The sequence below is a fragment of the Heterocephalus glaber genome, unplaced genomic scaffold, assembly GCF_053883595.1.
Source record: "Heterocephalus glaber isolate CG9 unplaced genomic scaffold, H.glaber_assembly_v1.0 deba00001543, whole genome shotgun sequence".
NCBI lineage: Eukaryota > Metazoa > Chordata > Mammalia > Rodentia > Bathyergidae > Heterocephalus > Heterocephalus glaber.
This window is the reverse complement of record NW_028258336.1, coordinates 4447360-4471291: the sequence shown is the minus strand read 5'-3', so window position 1 is coordinate 4471291 and position 23932 is coordinate 4447360. Positions and strand designations below refer to the sequence as shown.

General features: G+C 32.8%; 1 protein-coding gene across 6 annotated transcripts in view; it reads right to left on the bottom strand.

Moving 5' to 3' along the window:
* Adamts6 (ADAM metallopeptidase with thrombospondin type 1 motif 6) overlaps nt 1-23932 on the bottom strand; it is a 295156-nt gene that overhangs the window by 35183 nt on the left and 236041 nt on the right. For 3 of the 6 annotated variants that reach the window (XM_087189555.1, XM_087189557.1, XM_087189556.1), the window contains 3 exons: nt 15884-16047; nt 15326-15464; nt 970-1099 (listed from right to left, as the gene is read on the bottom strand). In XM_087189555.1, coding sequence (XP_087045681.1) covers nt 970-1099; nt 15326-15464; nt 15884-16047 — 433 coding nt within the window. Of the gene's footprint in view, nt 1-969; nt 1100-14557; nt 14647-14708; nt 15465-15883; nt 16048-23932 lie in introns of those variants that run through there. The other 3 variants (XR_015442349.1, XR_015442350.1, XM_087189558.1) reach the window with 3 other exon arrangements.

The following is a 23932-nucleotide window of genomic DNA, read 5'->3' as shown; positions in this document are numbered from 1 at the left end:
TTCTCATAATTTTTCCTTTCCATTCTTTCCTTTCCCCATCTCCTCCCATCACCCTACCCCTTTGGACCTTTTCCTATTTCAAAGTATCTATCATTCGTTTTTAATCCTTTTAGTCCTTATTTACACTCTCAGTTTCTCACACTAGAGAAACTATTTGGTATTTACACGTGTGTCTTATTTATTTCACTTAAGAGTATGGCCTCAATATGCATCCATTTAGCTATAAATGACTCTAGTTTCTCATTCTTTATGGCTGAGTAGTACTCCATTTTATAAAAGAACCACATCTTCTTTATCCAGTTTCCAGTTGATGGGCACTTGGGCTGTTTAGGTCTCATTTTAAAGTCATCATAAAAGTGGCTTTCCTAGGCCAGGGATTTAGTGGTGCCATGACTACCTCGCAAGTGCAAGGTCCTAAATTCAATCCCCGGTACTGGGGGAAAATAAAAAGATGGCTCTCCTATGCCTTCCTTTACAGTGAGTTGTAATTGCTATATTAATCAACAGAGATTGAAGTAGCCCTGTATGTCTGTGCCCAAAACTCACAAGACCAGATGCCTTCTAACAGTGGAACTTAATTTAAAACACCATTATTTTATATATCATTAAGAAAGGGGGGAAATGCCAATTATTGTTGTAACACCATCAGTTACAAAATGAATCTATATTCAAAATGTTAAAATATTAAAAGATGAGTTTGCCTTACAGTTGATGAACTATAATTTCCAGCACTGTGCCAGGACCAAATTTATTGAAGTTCTTTCTTTAAAGAAGTCAATAACTGAAACCTATAGATGAATAGGAATCTTTGCTTAGTGAAAAACCATCAAAATTCTACCACCTATGATGGTTTCTCTTTTTCTTCAGTCTAATTCATTTGTATCACATGAATATGTTTCTAAATATGAATACATAATGGATTTTCTAGGTACATCAAGAAAATAATTCTCATTTCTCTCTCTTACTTACTCGGGGGGGCAGGGCTCAGTATTGCAGGCTCTTTGATTTTCAGGTGGTTTACTGTCAGGATCACAATAACTGTTCTTGACAATGGAGTTGTCATCCAACCTTTTACAGACCACCTCCTGTCTCTGGACACCTTGAAAAAAGGAAAACAACATTCAATGAAGAGTAGTTTACCTTCCAATAAATTAGGTGTGCATAGCTTTCCTCTGTGGGAATCAACCTCACTGGATCGCTGATGACTTATCTGTTCCAGAAACACTCGACTGCTTCTCTAAAAAGGAGAGAAGTCCTGGTCGTTATATTGAAATTTTAGTCAAAATTATTGTTCTCATATTTAGAAATATAACAGTTTTCAAGTCCAGAAAAGAAACCATGGATAGCATTAGTATTCTCATTTATATATTCATCTTTGTTCTTTCCTTAAAAATCAAAAATAAATCTTAAATTTCCTAAAACATCATCAGAAAATATTTATTAATATACATTTCAATGCAGAACAATGGCTGTATATTTATTTAAAAATAAAACACTAGGGACCAATTTGCTTTTTGATATTTTGTAGAACAAACCCCATTAAATTTAGTTTTTGTTAGGCTATATCACATCCATTTTGCATTTGTTTCTTCCTCTTACAGATGTGTATTTTCAAAAGCCCATGTAGTTTAAAATTTGAAGATTGTAGTGGACCCCTTTTGTACTGTAACCAACTAGTCTGTTTCTCTTAACAGTGTTGGATACCTACTGATACCATTATCAAAGAGACACACGGTTTGTTCAAAAATTGAGCTACAAAACAGTTATCTCATTCTTAAAAAATTAATCTAAGTGACCTGTTTACCACAACTAAAAATATTCTCATTAGAAAATTCTAAATGTTTGTAAACACTTTTATTTGTAAACATCATTTTCTCTTTCATGTGAAGGAATTAAAAGAAGCAAAAACAGGTATATCAAGATATTGAAGGGAAGCAAACCAAACTATAAGATAATGTTTAGTATTTCAAACTATATAGAGGTTTCTCCTGAAAAAGGAAAGAAAAGCATAAACCAAGCTGTCCCCACAATCACAAACCCCATTCCTATTAACAGGCAAGCTAAATTTCCCAGGAAGAGTTGTAAAAATAGCATTAACAGTATCCAGGAAATCACAGTTTCTCATTTAGCTAATCCCACACAATCTTTCAGGTTTTTTTTTTTCAGTTGTTTAAAGTAATAGTACACTTAAAAAAAAAGTTTGATCACAAATTAGAGAAATCCATGTTAAATAGGTTCATTGGTGAAAGAAACTGTCACCTAAAGAGCTAAACATCAAATGCTCCCTTCAAGGACCCTTACGAATCACAGGAAATTTCCCCCATGGGAGTACTTCCGTTGGCATGTTATACACCTTTAATTAAGCCCTTTGAATTTAAAGATTGTCAAGCTCATGAGACTTAGATCTGGTAGCCTCCATGACAGTGGCAACTCAAGTAGGCATTCTTATTGCTTGCACTGACTTAAGGCTTCCACTTTCAGCAACAAAATTTTAGGTTTTCCTAAATTATGGGTCTAAAACATAGCCAGTTTACTGGCAAGATATTTTAAACTATTGTATTATATTCATTCCCTCTCAGTCCCTAGAATAGGCCAAACAGCTCAGTTTATGCGATGACAACAATTTGGAATTTTTAAACTATTAAACTTTAGATTTTTGAGGGAAAAATGATTCACATCAGACATAGCTGTAATCTATCCACAGATGTTCCATGATATTCATTAGATTACCTCCCTGTTGTGTCATTCAGTGGGCAGATAACTCAATCCATGTGGTCCACCTAGACAAATACCTCTACCATTAGTCTTAGTATTCAACTACCGACTGCAACAGTGGCTCAGATTATCCATCCATTCTGGTTCAATATATTGCTTAAATCAGTCAATTCATTCAAATGTGACTATACTTAAAAAAGGAATGATGGAGTTTAATACAATATCTTGGCTGTTTTTCAGAAAAGAATATACATTTTCAACTCTACAAAATGGAACTGATGCTTTGTTTCATTGGCAGAATTAACTCAGTTTCTACAGTTAAGATAAATTCGACTTTCCTTAAATTAACTCTATAAATGTTGAGTTATTTTATATTTGTTCAAAAATAGCCTTCAATTTAAAGCAGAGTGTTTGTGATTTGAATCACGATGAGATATTAGTAGAGATAATTAGCAGAGATTTTCATTTCAACAAAATTCTAACCATGGATTTTTTTAAACAGGGTCTCACAATGTGTGTAGTTCAGGCTGGCCTTGAACTCACTATGTAGCCCAGGATGGCCTCGAACTTGTAGTGATCTTTAAGCCTCAACCTTCCGAATCCTGGGATTACAAGCATGAGCCAACATGCCCAGCTCCATGTATGTATTTTGAAAAAACTTTCTATATAACATTTATTCTTAAAAACTTCAAAAATATGCAAAACTATAAGGAACAAAATAAAATTATTCATAGTCCCATAGCTTAATTCTTTATATTAGTATATTGCTATTTGGTGAGATACAGTGGTTGGTTTAAAATTACATGCATATACAAATTGTCAGATTAATGTGGTTCACAGGTCATTCACTCATTCATTCATTCAACAGATAATAGTTACTAAATGCAAACACTTCTTATAAGATACTGGACTAAGTGCTAAGAATAAATTGATAAATTTTGGCTAGGGCTTCTTTAACTCTAGGAATTAACAATATTTCTGAGTATATATCAGCTTCATAATTTTTGAGTGATTTTCTTCTGAAGCAAAAATTAAAGTCCTTAAAGAGAGCTAAAGTTGTTCTATATTTTAGGGAGATGCAATTTTCCTTGTATTCATATTTTATTAATTTTCTTCAAAAATGTCATATTAGATAGTGTGGTATTTCACACTCAAGAATTGCTAAACCAGTAATCTATTCCAAATTTTCCTACAACATTCTACTATTTTCCTGTAATAGCATACAAATCTCCTTCCAACTTTTACTCCCACAAATGGCAGGTTTACAGATTTTTTCCTGCTTTGATTTTAAGTCAGTAACAACAGGATAACTCTGTAAACCAGTGCACCTAAATGGATAAATTTTTTTAAATATACTTTTGAATTAAGGCAAGCACCGTTTTTAATTTTTGAAAGTCAAAAATATAGATTAAATGAAAATATTTTATGTCAACAAGAGAAATGGAATTTGGAATCTTTTTATATTGATCAAGTCTCTTGTACATAGCTTCTTTTAAAATAGTCTGTAAAACATTGCTAAGTTGATTTTAAACTGTCAGGAATAATTACATTCGGTTACATAAAACCACTATGCTTCCAAATTTAAAGATTTAATAGTTTATAAGCTCCCCCCAATTCTCATGATCAGTTAGTATATATCTAATCAAAAACAAAATTCTAGTGGCTCAGTGTTCATATGTCCTGGAGATAGACAGATGTCTTGCAGAATTTAATTGGCCAAATTTAAAACTGCTTTACTTACATTTTATTCTGAAACACTTAAAGTTACTGACACACAAACTTTATACCTGCTGCTTTTAATTTAATCCTTCTCCTATGCTTTCAAAAAGTGATTTCACATTATGAAAATTAACACTCAAATATTGCTAATACTTTAAGTCCTCTAAAAGATGAATACTTGTTTATTCCTTTAATTTGTGTAATTTTACTTTTTGATATTAGAGAATCAAGTATGATGGTATGATAGTTCTTAACATAGAAATGTAATTCTTGGGCTAAGACTGTAGCTCAGTGGTAGTGTGCTTGCCTATTATATGGAAGACCCTAGGATTTGCCTTACCACAGCATCCAAAGTAGCTAGCAATGAAGACAACACTATATAACCACAGTATACACAGCATATGACCAACAGTATTAATTTAATCTAAATCTTAGTTCAGATAGCATCCAAAGAGCAATAAGTGCCAGGAAAAAAACATGTCTCTCTTCTCCGCCATACACTTCTGGAATCTGGCTGTTGTGCTGTGTAATTGTTGGCCAGACACAAGCATTGCAGGGCAGAGCAAAACCCATCTGTCTTGGATCTAGCAGCTGGCATCCAGGTACCAATCAACTCTATCCATATGGTTTACTTATTCTGAAAAGTCTGCTGGTAGTTTTTGTCTTTCTCTTATCTGTCTTTCCAGTGTCTTCCTTTCTGTCCTAAACAAAAGTAGATGTCTTGAGGAAACAGGATGATCAAAGGGCAAATTTTGATCTAAAAATCTTGTATTTTTCTAGAGCAACATACAATGGGTTTACTTGAAATCACACTATGTCTAGAAAGAATCCCTACTACTCATTAGGTATTAATAGTAATCTCTTCGTGAAAAGTATATCTATCTATCTATCTATCTATCTATCTATCTATCTATCTATCTCTTATATAAAAGAAACCATGAAATATTTAAGCTTGTGTGTCTGACTTACTCCACTTAAAATTATGTTCTCAAATTGCACCCATTTTCCCATGAATGCCTCAAGTTTATCTTTCTTTATGGCAGAGTAGCACTCCATTGTGTTTAAATGCCACATTTTCTTTATCCATTCATCTGTGGATGGACATATTATAGCTATTATAAATTGTGCTCTATAAACATGGGTATGCATGTATGTAAGAGTCTTTTTTATCTATACTGAGTAATATTTGGGCCATTTTTTTAGAGACCACAATACACAGTATACTATTATTATTCTCTAATTATTTTTTATGAAACTTTATTTTTTCATAAAAGTAAGAATAATGCTTTTCATATTTTCTTTATTAAGATCTACTTGTATTACATTAAAATAAAAAGTATCTAACTTCTAATTCATTGAGTTCCTACTATATGTAAGGCATGATTTTCATTACCATAAACAGGAAATAAGACAATCTTGATCTCAATGAGATTATATTAGTATAGGAGCAGGGAGCTAAGGAAAGTATAATTATATTATAATTTATTATAATTATATTACGTGAGGGAAGGTAGCTTATCTCATAAAATATTGCATTTTCAGTGTGATATTTTTAGTGTTACTGCCTTGCCATTTTGTTATATTGCTGATTTCTCTTTCCTTGATCCTCACTGATCTTAAGAACTCTTTTCATAGCCAGATCACCATGATGTCATTCTCCGTCACTTCACCTTGTTCTCATTTTTTCCTCACTCTAACTTCTACCATGGTTAGTTACTTCTTTTTGAGTTCTAGTCAGATAAATGATCTAAGGCAAATTTTCATTCTCCTTTGTAAAGTGATATAATCAAATTAGACAATTTCTAGTGTTTCTGATTCAAAATTCTATAAATGTTGTCTCTGGAGTTCAATTTTTTTTTTTTTTTTTTTTTTACCTTTTCTTTCTCTTCTGTGTCTGCTATCTCCCTTTACTCTATAGTCTAGAAAACAGGCATCTTTCTATTTGGTTTTGAAATCTTTTTCAGAGCCTTAGGTCTTATCAGTTCTTTTGACCTGTCATACGGGTTAGTCATGTCAAGAGGCCAAATACTAACTAGGAATAGGAATTTTTTGAATGGCAAGTTTCTTAATATAAAGAATTAATCCACCTTACTAAAAAAAAATCCACATGGTCATCAGTAAGAGTTTATTTGTTTCAAGCATATAGTTTATTTCTGGTATTCATTTAAAATATTAAAAGAATAATGTTGAGAATATAAGGCCTTGAACTTCTTCCCTACACTGTGTGATATATTTATTACCTATAGAGAACATTTTATTTTAATCATATGTGAAATCCCTTCAGGGAACCAAAGAATAAATATTTCAGATTTCAGTGAAAGGAAGGATAAATCATAAACAAGCTGTTTAACTTTTAAGCTCTCAAACTTTGGTTTTAGCTTTACCCATTTTTTTCAGTGGGTGAATATGCATCCAAACTCAGTGGAAGAATAATATCACTATAGCAAAAGAAATGATCAAAGAAGAAGAAAACCATTATTAGGGAGAATGTTTTGAGTTAGTAGAGATTTCTAGTCTCCAAATATAAATCTTTTTTTTTTTTTTGGTACCGGGGATCGAACTCTGAACCTTGTGCCTGCGAGGCAGGCGGTGGAACCACTGAGCTAAATCTCTGGCCCTCAAATATAAATCTTAACATTAGAGAAAACCCAAGCCACGATAAGCAGAGGTAAACCATAAAAATTGCAAACATTGCAAAACTAACATTTTACATGTAGGACTTTTTTTATACTGTATTGGAAATACTACACAAGAGAACTCAAAGAATTTTTTAAAAACATAGATTATGTAGGAATGGAAATAGCTATAATGGATAAATAAATGAATAAACATATAAGCTTCCAGAAATGTGATCCAGCCACAACCATGAATAAACGCCTAGAGGAGTTACTCCTCTCTCAAGGGACATGCTATATGAGAATTTATAAAAACCAGGTAAAGTTGACTACAAAAGACCCAAAGATTACAGAAGCTGTGATGTTCATAGGTACCTACTATGATGTCTGGGACAATTAGTCACACATGTTGAAGGACATTTTTCTTTCTCAATAGTGAAAATGAACTAAAAGAAGGGAATGGTGGGCAAGAGTGAATAGGGAAATGTCATGGCCAATGCAGTGATAGACCACTGACTAGTCTTCTAAATTTCTTATTTTTCAAAAAGTAAGGAGAAAATTAGGGCATAATGAACAAAGCTGTATGTAAATCTTTATTCTTTCTAACCTCAAGACACTTTTTTTCCCCAGGTTTCTAAAAAATTATTAAAAACATCCCAGTGATCTGTTTTATGTCTAAGTTTGGATATATAGAAATAAAACATAAAAGGACTCTCATAGTTTCAAACAATAGTATATTGTGCAGCCTCACACCAAAAATACCTTTCTTGGGCAATTTTTCTTAACTAATTCAGTAACTATATTATTTTGTTTCTTTTGTTTTTGTTTTTGTTTTTTTTTGAGTAACTGTATCTTTTAAAAAAGAAAATAAATGGCAGTGGGTAACATGCTGTTTTCTTTTTTTCAAACTAAAATTTCCATCTGAAACTTTTTGATAGTGACTTCTAAGTCAAAGATAAATTTAGTTTTAAAAAAATATTTTATAATTCAGTCTTTTTTATATCTTTCACAAAATTTTAATCAAATCTATTTGGAAATTCAAAAAATGTTTTTGATTTCATTTTCCTCTGTCTGCTCCAGATGGGGCTACTCTGCTTTGACTTCCTATGAAAGTGAACAGCGTATGTGTCCTTTATAAGCTGCTATACAAGTGCCAGTCATTATTTTTGTTATTATGTCTGTAAAAGTCAAGTCTCAAAACTCTTACTTGTTTCAAGTCTATTCTGTTGCCTCACCAAATAATGTGAATTGATCTGTTAATGATATTAAATATGTTAGGCAGACATTTTAGAATTGGCAAAGAAATTAAAGGGATATTTGTGAAATGTAAAGAATTTGCTTCTGCCTTATCTGGTTCTATAAGAGCTGTTTTCTTTATCAGGTGCTTAGTACTAGCTTAAAGATTGCACTATACTTTTTCTAACAATTACTTTAAAATTTTTAAAAATTTACTATTTTAGAATAGCCTTCCTATTCCTTTAAATATATATTATGCTTGTATAATTCTTGAAAACAATAAATATTTCCATAGGAACAATGTAGGAATAACCAACTTTTAAGAGGCTAATCTGCATGACAGATTTATGAAAATAATTTTAAATTATGTTTTTAATAAATAGAATAGTACAGACTATTCCATAAACCTGTTAGTCACATAGAAAATAAGTTTATCAGAAGCTCTTTAAATATGTCCTTCTTTCTCTCCTTCCTTCTTTACATTTTTGGCTTTCTCACCCATTGAACTTTTACTAAACTAACAGAGAAAGAGGAAGGAAACATATTGAGGAGGACTACATCAGAAGGAATACTTAATACGGATATGAAGGAGAAACTGACATATTACTCAAAACCTGTAGTTCTTTATCTGGAAGTACAAGTTTCCATTTTTAAATTCTGATTATCACCAGGGTCCTGAATAGTGAGATTACGTGCATTTTTCCCTCTAATGAAATGAAATTCAACATCTATTGTAAAGGCTTGATGTGACATTTTGCTAATCTTAAAGACATTAATGTTACACTAAGCTAGGGGTTCTCAAACTTTTTTGGTTCATGGCACCCTTAGTATTGCAGTAATATTTTTACAGAACCTCATAAACACAAAAAAGTCTAAGAGTTTTGTTTATTAAAACATTAGGTCCAAATAACTTGATTGTAAACATGTGTATAATGTACAGTTATTGTCATTGTGCTTTTCTTAAAAAGGTACAATATTCTGCAGCACCCCTGTGAGCCCATAGTAGTGCTACTGGGCATCTTGGTGCCTTTTGAAACTATGCCCCTAAACCAGGAAAATCCAAAATAGTAATTGGAAGCTACTTAAAAAACATCTTAAAAATCTCAAAGAGTAGAAACCAACTCCAATACATACAAGGATCCAGATGACTCAGGTAAAGATGTATACAGTAAAATAACACAGCTAGAAAGAAGAAATATATAGAATAACCTCAAAGTTTATGTGCTGTCCCCCCCCATCCCCCATCTCTCCCAAACACAGACACACAAATTAGGCACTTAAAATTACATTCAGGGAAGAAAATAAATAAAAGAAGCATTAAATACATTAGAAAAAGTTAAGAGACTACCTAAGTATACAAGAAAAAGTAATAGTAGCATTTTAAATCGTCAATGACAATTAATCACAAATACTTCTCAATGACCAAATAGTATACAAAAAATAAACTGAAAAGCCCAAAACTATGCTCTTGAATATTCAAATAAAATAGAAAGAGTCTTAAACAATACACTAGTCTCTTCTTCCTCTTTAAGCTTAGCTTTAACTTATCCTTTTGCCACTGAGCTGTAAAGCAAAGTTTAGCAGAAATACCTCTATTTATCAGAAATCTAACCAAATTCATTTTTGGTATATGGTTTTTTTTCTAGTTCTACACAAAGAAAGAGAAAGGAAACCCTAGAAAAACAAACTGTATAAAGTAGCACGAGTGTCTACTGAGAAAGGACAAAGGTCTATTTTCCTACCCCAGATACCCAGATCCTAAGTCTCATTAACCTCTGCATTCAACTAGTAGCTAATTTATAAGAGTGTGTTAGTGATGCCCCCAGAGATATCTGCATCTGAATATTAATTCTTTGAAGATTAAAACTTTCAATCTATTTCAAAGGCAATACTTTTCAACCATGGTAATCCCAGCACTACAGAACACTTAGACAAGAGTCTAAGTAATGAGTTTGAGGCCAGCCTAAGCTGGATAGTGAGTTCAAGGCCAGTTTAAACTACATAGTGAGACCCTGTCTCAAAACAATGAAATAAATAAATAAATATTACCAGGGATCTTTTCAAAATCTGATATCCAAACCATGCCCATAACCAATTAAATAAAATGGGGTAGGGGAGTTGGGGTATGTAATCCAAGTATCAGAACAGTTCAAAGTTCATCTGGTGTTTCCAATGTGCACCAAAGTTAAGAACCATTGCTCTCGGGACAGTATTTTTTAAAAAAATTTCAAACTAGTGGAGGAGATATTTTTGAATGGAAAATATAGCATGTTTCTCTACAGAAGTTGCTAACTGGTGAAATGATCATGGTAATAGACCATTTTTATTATTAGAGAAATTCCATATTAAAAATAGAGGTTCAATTACTAGGTCTTGATTTCAACAAATTACTTCACTTAAATTCCACATATAAAATAGGAATTATAAAAACAATGCCTATCTTATTTGGGTGTTGAAAATTATCAAAGAAAACAGGGCATCAGAAAATGTTTTATAAAATATGAAACTCTTAATTTGTTATTATATAGCTGTGTAGTACAATCACCTGTTATTAAAAAAGAGTAGTTTTAGTGGTAATGTGGATTACAACTTCAATGTAGGCTATCACCCAAAAAACTAGTTACTTCACTTTAATAACCATTTACTTGAGGATATCTAAGTGTCTGGCCTAGAGTCTTTGGAAGTATAGTTCTTGAATAAGCAGCACCAGCATTACCTGGAAACTTGTTCTGAAAATAATAAAGTTTTAATTCACTGGGCTTGAGTTTTCTCATGAAGGAAGTCACAGTTGTATCTTAAAAAATCACATTTCTCTTGAAGACAATACTCTATAGTATCTCAGTGTTCCCAATCAAGATAAGGAAGTGTTTCATCACTGACTCAGAGAAAAGACCATTATGTGGACTGAATCACACCGGATGTTTCCTGCATATTAAATTTGTCACTGGGTCTGCTAAGCAACAGAAAAATAGTCTCAAAACTTCTTATCTTAAAAGACCTCCTATGAGAAAGCATGCCCTCATCCCTCCATCCCACCCCCACCTTTTTTTTTTCACTTGGAAATAAAAGTTTCTCTCAGTTTACTTGGAGATAAAAGTTTCAGGCTGGCCTCAAACTTGTGAAATTCCTGTCTCAGCCTCCTAAGTATATGGGATTACAGGTGTGTGCCACCATACCTGGCTTTTTATTAAAAAATTATAATTATTAATCCAGGTGTAGTGGTGCATGCCCGAATCCCAGCACTCTGGGGTTAAGGTAGGAGGATCACAAGTTTCAGCTCAGCACAACTAAGAGAGCCCCTGTTCCCAATGATAAATGTAAATGTATTGTATACCTAAAATGTACCAATAAAACAATTTAAGAGAAAAAAAAAGAAAAGCCAAAAGCTAGAGATGTAGCTCAGTGAGAAGGTCATGATTTCAAGATACACATTTATTAATTGTACACAATAATGAGATTGAGATTCTTTGTTCATAGCCATCCTCCTTATTACCTTCTCTTTTTTCCCTCTTTTTTAAGATATTAGGGATTGAACCCTGGGCCTTTGCACCTAGACTTTCTTAGTTTTTATTTTAAGACAGGGTTTTCCTAAGTTATCCAGGCAGGACTCAAATTTGCTATCATCCTGCCTCAGTCTCCCACCATGCTGGAATCACAGGCATGTGCCACCACACCAGGTTCCTATTACCCTCTCTTATTTCTTCTCCCTCTTCTCCATGGTATCCTTCCCTAATAGTCCCCTTTCTCCTGAGAAAGTGAAGATTACTGACCCCCAACTCAAAGTTCAAAGGTCAGTAAAACATATGCAGGGATAATAATAGGTAAGAACACTTGCACGATCTTGTGAGACTGCAATGAAAGTTCTTTGAGATTTCTAACTTTCTTTTTTTCCATTTTAAGAATTTTTGAGAACCTCAAGATACCCAGACATCTCTGGGGAGACAAAAGTGGAGTATCACAATTAAGAATTGACCTCAGTGTTCATCCTTTGTTTCTGAGTGAAAAATAGATAGAAATAATTCTTTTGAAAGGTTTCTTAACTGTAGATGGAATTTATCTACTATTGCCAAGTAGATGATTCTGGCTATCTTTGATCAAGGTTCCTGATCCCTAAGGGGCTTTACTTATTTCCCTCCAATGTACGCTTCCTGTATTTAAAGAACTTAATATCAAAACTAAGGGTGTATACAGAAAGAATCACTTCAATAATTGATATCTGTATTTTATATCCTAGTACATTCTATACCCTGCCCTACTCCCAGAGTTTCTACTTATTCAAAGTATAGAAAACAAAAGTCAGAACTTGGTTTTACTTACTCATGCTAATTAAAATTACACTGTTTCTCCTTAGCAATTGCTCTGCCCTATCTCATAAAAATATTAGCAATTCTAAATTCTCATGTCCTATATTGGAAAGAACGGGTACACACATTACTCACTCATTCACTGTCTATATAAACACCTAATGAGCACCTACTATGTTCCAGATATTGTTCTAGGTGCAAAATGAGTCTATAAAGATGCACAGATTCCAGTAGTCAGGCTACAGACTCTGTCTAGAATACTAAATATTAGTTTCTCTGAAAGCCAAGACCAGTGGAACACAAACTTAAGAGAGAATCAGAAACATCTGTAGAGCTTGTTAAAACATAGTCTGCTTGGCCCCAATCTGAGAGCATTTCTAACAATTCCCTAACTGATATTTATGCCGCTGGTCCAGGGACCATACTTTGAGAACCACTTACCAAGGCAAATGACAGCTTTTCACATTATGCCTACCAACTTTCAAGCAAGGTACTTCCTTTCCCCCAAAAGGCAATAGCTTTGTGAATATTCATAATCACTCATAACCAAACAGATATGGGTTCCCAGAATCACTTCAAATATCTAAGATCAGTAGCTCCACAATCAAAGAAAGATGTATAATAAAGAAGAGAAAAATCTCTGTCTAGGGGCTTTTCTCCTGTCCTGCTTTTCCTTTGTTTTATTTCTATCACAGAAAATCATTTCTATTTCTTAATACAAGTGTAATGGAAAAGAGTAACTCATTTAAGCTTTTCATACTTTTGTGCTTCAATAAGTTCATAGTTTTTCTTCCAAATTAAGTTCTCATGGCCTACCCCTCTTTCATTTTTGTTGGACTACCTCCTCTCTGAACAAATAGAATCATAGGGTTGAAGGAATATTGAGAATTCATTTAATCCCTCCTTGGCCTCAGACAAGACTATGTCTAAACCATCCCCAAATATAGCAATTTCAGCAAAAGGAAAATAGGCACTAAGAATTTCCCATTCAACATGCTGTCACATACTTGAAGATACTAACATGTTTCCCCTCAGCCTTCTCTTCTGTAAGCTAATCAAGCTTAATTTTAGGCTTTCCTTATTAGATTTCCTAAATTTTACATTGCTTGGACTCTAATAAGTTTATCCCACTTTACCTCAAGGCCTGAATTATATATGTATTGTTCTAATTACAACTTTTTGTTGGTATGTGGAAAGGGAAAGGTTAACTTATAGTTTGACTAAAAGAAATTTAATTACAGTAAAGAAAGATGTATGTATAAATGCCATTAAAATATAATGCAGTGGCACTCATTTGAACAATGAATTAATTGAGGATAATCAATAATGACATTATTTACAAATATGTTTTTATTTATTAAAAGAAATGGTAATGGATTATAGTTTTTTAAAGTTTATATTATAAATCACTAGCTATTTTGCACATAAATTGATGGGTTTAGAGAACTTATTAAATATGCCACAAATCATACATAATCATGTTTCATGATATTTCACATAGGACAGAACATTAATATGTTAGTATTCATTTGCTTTTTAAATGTTATATAGTATTTACTATTGAAATGGGAGTTGTAGTTAATTGATTTAATATACATGAATCTAAAAATACTGAATCTGTTATATAATAATTATTTTTCAAAATGACTTCTCCAGTTCAAACCTCAAAAATCAGAGGTGTTTAGAGATTCATTGAATGTATGACAAGACTGGATACAGTCATGTGAAGTCATTATTTCTGCACCATTTATAAAGGGAATATAATTAATACACTAAATGTTTTAATTTCATCCATTTCAGATATCATTATTTCAAACTTTATCTTTGCTTCAGGAGTGGTGAGATGCTCTAGTTCAGCCTAAGCCTTAGGGATAACTTTGTTTCCTCACTTATTGGGATCAAGATGGAGGCGAGGCATTTAGTCTCCAGAGAGAAGGAAGATGCTGCTTGCACAGCACTTCTACTCACCAGTCCATGCAGCAGCAAGGGTGTTGGCTTTGAAGGAAGCCAACTGTCCTGCTCTCCCAGCCAGAGGTAAAGAATTGCATTGGTGGCCACTAGAGGGAGGAGGATTAGGAATAGAGTAAATTGTGGGGAAAAGGCACCCATGAAAAACGCACATGGGACAACCAACACATCACCAACCACTGCCTAGCAGCTACCTCTACCTCTCTGAGGGACTACAATGGGGTCAGTACACACCATTAGTCCAGAGACCAGGCACCAGTAGTTACTGTAGCATCCCAGTATATAGCCCCTTAACTGATGGCTGGAGAAGGGAGTCTGAATAGGATTGTGGGAAACACAAACATACAACCACAAACATACTATTACACAGACATACAGTCTCATCCCCCGTTACAAGAAGTTGCATCTGAGATGTCTGATTCTTGCTCGTTTTCTTATTTAAAACTATTTATTTATTTATTTATTTTTACCAAGAATGTGTTCATGAAAAGCAAATAGCCCACCTTCAAGAAAGTCTTGGGAGAAGCACCAGCAGACACTCATTGTGCCAAGATGTATTTTATCAACAAATCTGTATAAATTACATGAGGTTGAAAACAAATGGAATATAATATAATTAAAGCAAAGTTTCTTTTGCTAAATTACCGCTTGGAGCAAACCTGCAAAAAATGTTTCCAATTAGCTTCTTCAGCAAACACAAAGCATAGCTCAAAGTATGTTTTGCTCTCCATCCTGCCCGCTGGGTGGGCTGCCTAGTGGGTGTCTTACCTCCAGCACAAGTAGCTGAGCATTCTGACCAAGGGTGATGATTCCATGTAAAGCCCACTTCATTATCGCCACTGCCAGTCCGGGTGATAGGAACATTGAACTTATACCGAATTCCCAAATTCTGTTCCTGGAGGAGAACCTGCCATTGAAAACAAATGGTGAAGGTAATTAAAATACAATGAGCTTTCCTTCAGATATTTATTACTTCTTTAGAAGAAGAATATACCATAAAGCAAATCTTACAGGAAATTTAAGACAACTTTAAACATATATACATTTATATAAAATTTTCTTCCATTTTCATGATAGTTTGAGCAAATTCTTTCATTTATCTTGGTTGGGTATAAAAATATTATTCAAGAAAGCACTGAAAAGATAAAACAGTTATATAGAAAGAGTGTTATCACTTTTACTTCATATTCTTTGACGTTGGGCAAATAATTTTACTTTTATTTTCCTTCATTTCATCCCCAGTAAAACAGAGAAATTAATTAACCCTTCTTACCTCATAAGGCAGAATTACAAACAGTAGAAATAAAATGACAAAGATACATTTACCATTACAATGAGATTTTCTGAGGTGGGACCTAGAGCTTCCAAGGATTCTGGTTCATCCGTTGGTCTCTTGTAGTGAAAAGCTGTCCCAGCAACATCAAACTTTCTAGGCCAATCAATAGTCCAGGCACCATTAATATAGTAATCATCCCCTTCAGATTTTAAAGCTGGAAAACAATCAAAATCCACCTTAAAATGTGAAGCTTCATTTACTAAATTGTAACACATTAATTATTGCCCTGAAATATATAATGAATACCCATTCTCATTTAGAGAGATGATGCATGACTATTTTCTTATATACAAATTAAAACAGTAATTTTCACGTGAATGTTAAGATGATATTACTTAAGTATTGTTTTTCACTGATAGAAAAGAATGAAAAGTTTATCTGGAAAAATAAATGTAGCACTAGCAAGAAAAATCACAACAAACAGAATACCTGGGGGTGGGGGCAGAGATGGGGAGGAGACTTTCCTTTCCAAATACCAAACAGAAATTAAATAACTATGAGGCTGGGGACAGTCTATGATACTGGCACAAAGAATGACAGAATAACTGGGGATTTAGCTCAGTGGTTTCACAGCCTGCTGCGCAAGCGCAAGGGCCCAAGTTTGATCCCCAGCACCAAAAAAGAAAAGTGAAAATGAAAAGCACAGTTTGATGGAAAATGCAATACAGTGAACTATATTACAAACAAAAAGCACTTTGGCCGGGGATTTAGCCCAGTGGTGCTGCCGCCTGCCTTGCAAGCGCAAGGTCCCAAGTTTGATCCCCCATCCCCCCCCCCAAAAAGAATGACAGAACAATGAAACCAAATAGATTTAAAGAATAAACTCAAGTACATATGAGAATTTAGTATATGGCAAAGGTAGTACCTGAAGTTAGTAAAGGAAATATAATAAGAAATAAGGCTAAGACAAAAAGATTAGCCTTTGGTGGAATTGGTGGAAGACTGCATTCTTTATGTAAAAATAAATGCCACAATTCCACTCTTAGGTAGATGAACAAAAGAATAAAAATACAAGTACTCAAATACTTGCATATACATGTTTATATTAGTACTATTCCCAATAGTGAAAAAAAGGAAACAACCCAAATATCCATCAATAGATGAATGGATGAACAAATTATGGTATATACAAGCAATGGAATATTATTCAGTCTTAAAAGGAATGAAATATTGATACATGCTATAATGTGATGAGCCTCAAAAATATGCTAAGTAGAAGAGGCTAGAAAGAAAAGGCCACATATTGTATACTTCCATTTATATGAAGTAACCAGAATGTGTAAAAATCCAGAGACAGAAAGCAGATTGGTGATTTCCAGGGTAGGAGGGATAGGAGGAACAGGGAACACCTGCATGAACAATATGGGGTTTCCTTGGGGGCTAATAAAAATGTTTTGGAATGTACTAAAATGTTACTGAATTATTCAGTTTTAATGCTTCACTTTAAATTTTTTGTAATGTGAATTTCACATAAAAAAACAAAGATTTTTTAAAAAGATAAAGAATAAACACCAGATGGATAAATATTTAGGTAAAAAATAGTTAAATTATAATATGTCAGAATAAAATATGGTAGAATTTTTTTTCTCACAACATTAGGATATGAAAAGATTTTCTAAGTATGATAAGAAACTCAGAAACTAAAAAGGGGGGAATTGGGGATGTAGTTCAGTGACAGAGCACTTGCATAACATATACAAAACCCTGGTTTTAATTCCCAACACCCCCCAAAAATCCATAAAGTAAAAGATATGCATGTATAAATTTTGAAGACCTCTACTATATATATATATATGTATACATACTATATGTATATATCTATATATATATACTATATATGTTTTTTAAAGTTAACAATATGTGGCCAAAGAAGGATGTTTAGCACTACTATACAAAAATTTCTATAATAAAGACAGCAATAAACATGTTAATTTAATGTTTTGTTAGTATGCTAGCTTACTTTAAAAAATTTAATTTATCAGATCAGGTGAACAAGCTGCAGAAAAGAAAAGAAAGCATCATAGTTTGAAGAGTTTCTGACTCTCTCTTTACCTCTGGTCCTTAAGACCATTTTCATCCCCTTTATCTCATCTGCCTGGCAAATATATTTGCATTTTCTTACCTTCAGATATGTTGTAAAGATTCATTTATTTGCCAAAAAAAATCTGAGTAACCTTTTGAGATAGGAACATATCAACCAAACTTAAGGATTATTTGGTCTTGAATTTACAATTTTTTTCAACACTGTTCCAGTGGCTTCCTGTCTCATTTAAAACATCAAAATTACTTAGGTTTTATATGAAATAGTAAAAATTAAAATAACTATCAACTGCTTTGAGATCTTCAATTTGGTCTCTCACTTTTCTTTTCTCAACTACTAAATGAAGAGATCCTAACTTTTTTTTTTAATTAAATTCTTTTATTGGTACATTGTATGTATACAACACAATTACATTTCTCATTGGGAATTGTACCTTTACATAATGCATCTTGGTTCTTATTTTTTCCCCATTCCTAGCCCTCCCTTCACGCCCTCCACCCTTCCCTATTTACAAAGACTTTATTTCCATTTTTTCCATTTCTCATCATTTTTCCTTTCCCTTCTTTCCTTTCCCCTGCCCCTCCCACTACCCCTACCCCTTTGGACCTTTTCTTCCTATTTTACATTATTGATTGTTCATTCTAATCATTGGTACATTTTAGGTATACAATATAATGACATTCATCATTGGAAAAAGAGATCCTAACTTAATTAATGGTTTCATAATGTCATTTAGGAAAGCAGCAAGCATTTACAAAGCATTCAACTGACCAAAGGAGGAAGTGGCATCATGGACAGAAAATTATTAAAGGGAAAAAGCTGATCTTATTTTAGTTTGGAGTCTTGCTGAAGTAGAAAAACAACCTAAATTATGGAGTAAAAATAAAGGAGTCTTCTTAAATAGCTTGACCATACTGGAATTCTGTCTGAAGATGCATTATAAATATACTCCTTATTTTTTTAAAAAAAAAGCTTTAAGGGATAGGTAATAATGTTTTAAAGGAAATGAGAACTCATTTGTGTCTCACTAGGACTTTCTGGAGAGATGAAAACGGTCTCAAAGGATCAAACTTCAAATTAATAAAATTTTCACTTATTTTCATTTTGAAATAACTGGTCCTGGATTTGCCCTTCCACTATAAACAAGTATAAAATATAAAATATAAAATCTATGCATCTGCTCTTAGACACTGGGCAGGACTGTGCACTATGATCTCAGCTTTGTGCCTACAGCCACTTTCTGTCAGTGTAGGGCCAGAGAACCCAAGCAGAACATAACAGTCTCACTAAATTGTGAAGGCAGAAATCAGAAATTGGCAAGGCAAAAAAAGAGAAAAAAGAAAGAGAGAGAGAGAGAGAGAGGGAGAAAGAAAGAAGGAAAGAGAAAGAAAGAAAGAAAGAAAGAAAGAAAGAAAGAAAGAAAGAAAGAAAGAAAGAAAGAAAGAAAGAAAGAAAGAGAAGGAAGGAACGAATGAAGGAAGGAAGGAAGGGAGAAAGAAAGAAATTGGCAAGGCTGAGATAGCTGGAATTTGTAAGATCAAAGAACCAGAGTGGAGAAGGATTCTATTGCTAATCAGTAAGTGCATGTAATAAAATTCCATGCAGCCAAGCAAAACCCCAAAACAAACCAAAACAGAAATGAACAAACAAACAGAATGTACTGGGAAACTGTAAGCAGAACCATTGCATTTTAATCACCAAGGCGTTCTAGACACCTAAGAAAAATCATGCCTTTGTAGTAGGACTAAGCAAGCTACAGAATAAAAGCCATTCTGGACCAAATAAAACTCAAAAGAGAGCATCAAAACAATCAAATTGATCAATAAGTTAATTAAAACTCTTTAAAGGTAGAAAACAAAATCCAGACTCAACACAGAAATACAATCTATAACATTCAATGCAAAAGAAAAACAAAAGAGGAAAATGTGACTCAAACCAGAAAGATGACTAAACAAAAGAAACGCTTGGAAATTACAAATATTAAATTAGCAAGAATAACTTTTAAACAACTATTAAAGTCCATCAAAGAACTTTAGATACATACATTTACATTAAATGGAAACATTCTATACAAAGAAAAGAAAAATACTAGATAATGGTAAATATAAAATAATTTTTCTTATGTAAAAAGAAATTTTAAGAGATAATTGACCTTTTGTTATTATTGTTGTGGATCAAACCCAGAACCTCTTAGCTACAGCTCCAGCCCAATAAACAAGTCTTTGAAACAAAAACAATGAAAATGTATTATAGGGTTATAACATATGGATAAGTAGTATAAGGTACTCAAGTATAACCCAAAGGAAGGAAAGGAGCAATGGAATTAAACTGTTCCAAGAATCTTAACATTACAAACAAGGAGTTAGCAAACTATTTCTGTACATAAAGTTTTACTGAAATGCAGTCACACCCATTCATGTCTGTGTTATCTACAGCTGCTTTCACACTACAGTAGCAGGACTGAATAGTTGTGCCAGAGAATATATGCAAACTTGAATCATTTGTCTGGTCCTTTATAGAATAAGTTTGCCAGCACCACCTTCACACACCCCACTAGAGATTGAAGTTAAAAAAAAAAGCAAAGATTGTTAGATGCAGTAAGAAATCAAGATCATACTATATGTTGGCTACAGGAAACATTTAAATACAGAAGTATCTACATGTGAGAAGTAAATGGATGAAAAAAGATTTACCATACAAACACTTAGAGGAGAGTTGTGGTGGCTAGATTAGTATTAGACAAAATAGTTGGGTCAAAGAATATTATCAGCAATAAAAGGGGACATTTGATAATGATAAAATGCCCAATATAGCAAGATGTTATAATCTTAAATGTGCATACACTTAACAAAGTTTCAAAATAAATGAAGCAAAATTATAAACTAACAGAGAAACAAATTCACAATTCTAATTAAAGACTTTGACATGATTCTTTCAGTAACTGTTTAAACAAGAAGACAGAAAATAGGTGCAGGTATAGTCAACTCAGGCAAAACTATTTAACCAATGCAATATAACTGACTAAATTCATAGAATAACAAATTCAGTATCTCAAGTACATGCGAGACCATAAAGCAAAACTTAACAAACAACAAAATCTAAAATCATACAAAGTATGTTTTCTGAGTATAATAGAATCAAAATAGAAGTCAATGACAGAAAAATATGTGAGTAACCATTATATTTTTGGAAATTAAATAATATGGTAAGATACACAGAAAATATTTTAAACAGTGATAATGAAAACAACATATCAAAATATGTACGAAATTAAAGCAGGGTTTAGAGGTAAATTTATAATGAAAACTTCCTCTTTACAGTAGAAAAATATTTCAATATCAATAACCTCAGTTTCTGACTTGAGAAGCTAGAAACATAAGAACAAATTAAACATCAAGTGAACAAAAATAGAAACCAACTGAGGAATGAAAATCAGTGTAATGGAAAATGAACAAACAATAAAGAAAATCATTTAAACCATAAGCTTGTTCTTTGAAAAGATCAATATAATTAATAAACCCCTCAATAGAATGATAAAAAAGAAGATTCCTTATTGATATGAGTAATGAGAAAAAGAAAATTGCAATAAATTCTATAGACATTAAATAATACAAATTTTACCCAGATTCTTTCAGAAAATAGAGGAAGAATGATAATACATCATAAAACATTGTTTTTGCATTCCAAGAATACTAGATGGACGTAACAAACAAAACCAATCAATGCATTTACAATACATTAACAGGGAATAGGAGAAAGAAAAAAACCCACATATCAGATCAATAAATTCAGAAAACTTCAACACCCACTCATAAGTAAAACTTTCAGAAAATTAGAAATAGAAAAAAACTTGATAAAGTGTCATTTGCCTAAATCATCTAGCTAACACCATTACATTTAGTGGTTAAAGAAAAAAGGAATCCTTTTCCCTTAAGATCAGTAACAATAAAGGATGTTTAGTCTCCTCCCTTCTATTTGACATTACAATGAAGGTCCTGAACACTATTACACAACAACAAATAAAAGTGATAAAGATTGGAAATATGGAAGTAAAATTATCTTTTCTCAAGGTTGACATGATAATCTATGCAGAAAATCCATGAATTTACAAAATAACTCTAAGAAGTAGTTGGTGTAATGAGATTTTAGAACATGAGGACAGTGTAAAAAGAAATCAATTGAACTATTATGTAATAAGAATAAAAATTGGAAAATGAAATTAAAATACCAGTGTTGTTTACAATAGTATCAAAAAGTAGTAAATAGTGATAGACTGAATAAAACATATATGTAAGACCTATACACTGAAAAGGGAACAATCATGAAAAAAAATCTAAAGAAAATAAAAATAAACACATAAGTAAGTATTTTTTTCCTAGTACTGGAAATTGAACCCAAAGGCTTCCCACTGAGCTATGCTCCCAGCCTTTTACATTTTTAAAAATTTTTTGAAGCATGGGTTCCCTAAGATCCTGAATTGCCCAGGCTAGGGCTGCAATCCTCTTTCCTTAGTCTCAGAGTGCTGGGATAACAAGCATGCACCAACCTGCCTAGCATAATTTTTTATAAACTGGAAACCTCAATACTTTAAAACTGTTATTTCTCTATAACAAATGTTACTTCTCTGCCTGATTGTTATGGCTTGTATCTAGATGTTCCCCTAAAGCTTCATGGGCTCATCAGTGGAGCTTTTCAATGGTGGCCAGATCATAATACTGGGATTAATGGGATAAATAGTGGACTAATTGGTTTAGCATAGTTCTGGATGTGGCCCTGTGTGTGAGTGGCAACAACCAATAGGCTTGTAGCCTGGATGGCATATAAAGGGACAGAAAGAAGGTAGGGTCACTGCTTCCTGTTTACCATAGACTGTTTCTCCTTTGTGATGGCCCTCTGCCATGTCTCCTTGCCTTGGAGTCAGCCAACTATCAACTGAAATCTCTACAAACTGTGAGTTAAAATAAACCCTTCCTCCTTTAACTTTGGGCATTGGGTATTTTGTCTTAGAAATGAGAAAAGTAAACAGGACACTGATCTATACATTCTATAAAGTCTCTTTTTGTAGAAATTTATAAGTGGATTCTAAAATGTATATGTAAATGTAAATGACCTAGAAAAGCAAAAAATAATTTTAAAAAGAAAAATTTGAGGGTCTTGTAAATGTTTGTGAATTTCAAAACCCACTTAAAAGCTGCATTACTCAACACAGTATAATTCTGGTTTAAGGACAGAAACAGATTAATAGGTGAGAACACAAATAGATCCATATAAATGTATCCAGTTGATCTCTAACAAAGGAGTTGAGGTAACTTAAAGGGAGAAATGGCAGTCTTTTCAATGAATGATGCTCTAACAATTGAATATCCATATGGAAATAAAAAGGAAGCTCAACCTTTACTTCATATGCTACATACAAATTAACTCAAACTGGGCCACATATTTTATGTAAAGCTAAAACTATTACTTATTTATTTTTGGTGCCGGGGATTGAACTTAGGGCCTTGTACATGCTAAGCATGTATACTACCACTAAGCCTCACTGACCCTCACATCCCTGTCCCTTAAAATTATAATCTCTTGAAGGAACTTTGAAGACAATGTTTGCAAGCTTGGAATAGGCAAAATTTCCAAGTTAGAACATGAAAGCACAAATTGTAAATGTTTAATAAACTGAATTTCTTCAAAATTAAGAAAGACATCACCTAAAAACAAATAAGCAAACAACAAACTAGGAGAAAATACATATGAAACATATATGGGACAAAGACTTGTATACAGACTATATAAAGGACTAACTCAAAAATTTAAAAATAGAGAAAATATTTTATATTCTTCATGAAAAAAGATACTGAAATGGGTATAATTAAAGAGTTATAATATTAAGTATTGATAAGGATGTAAAACAACTGAAATTTTTCTACATTACTGGTAGGAATATAAAATGATTTACCCACTTTGGAAAAAAATCAAAAATAAGTTACATAATCCCAAGGTACAA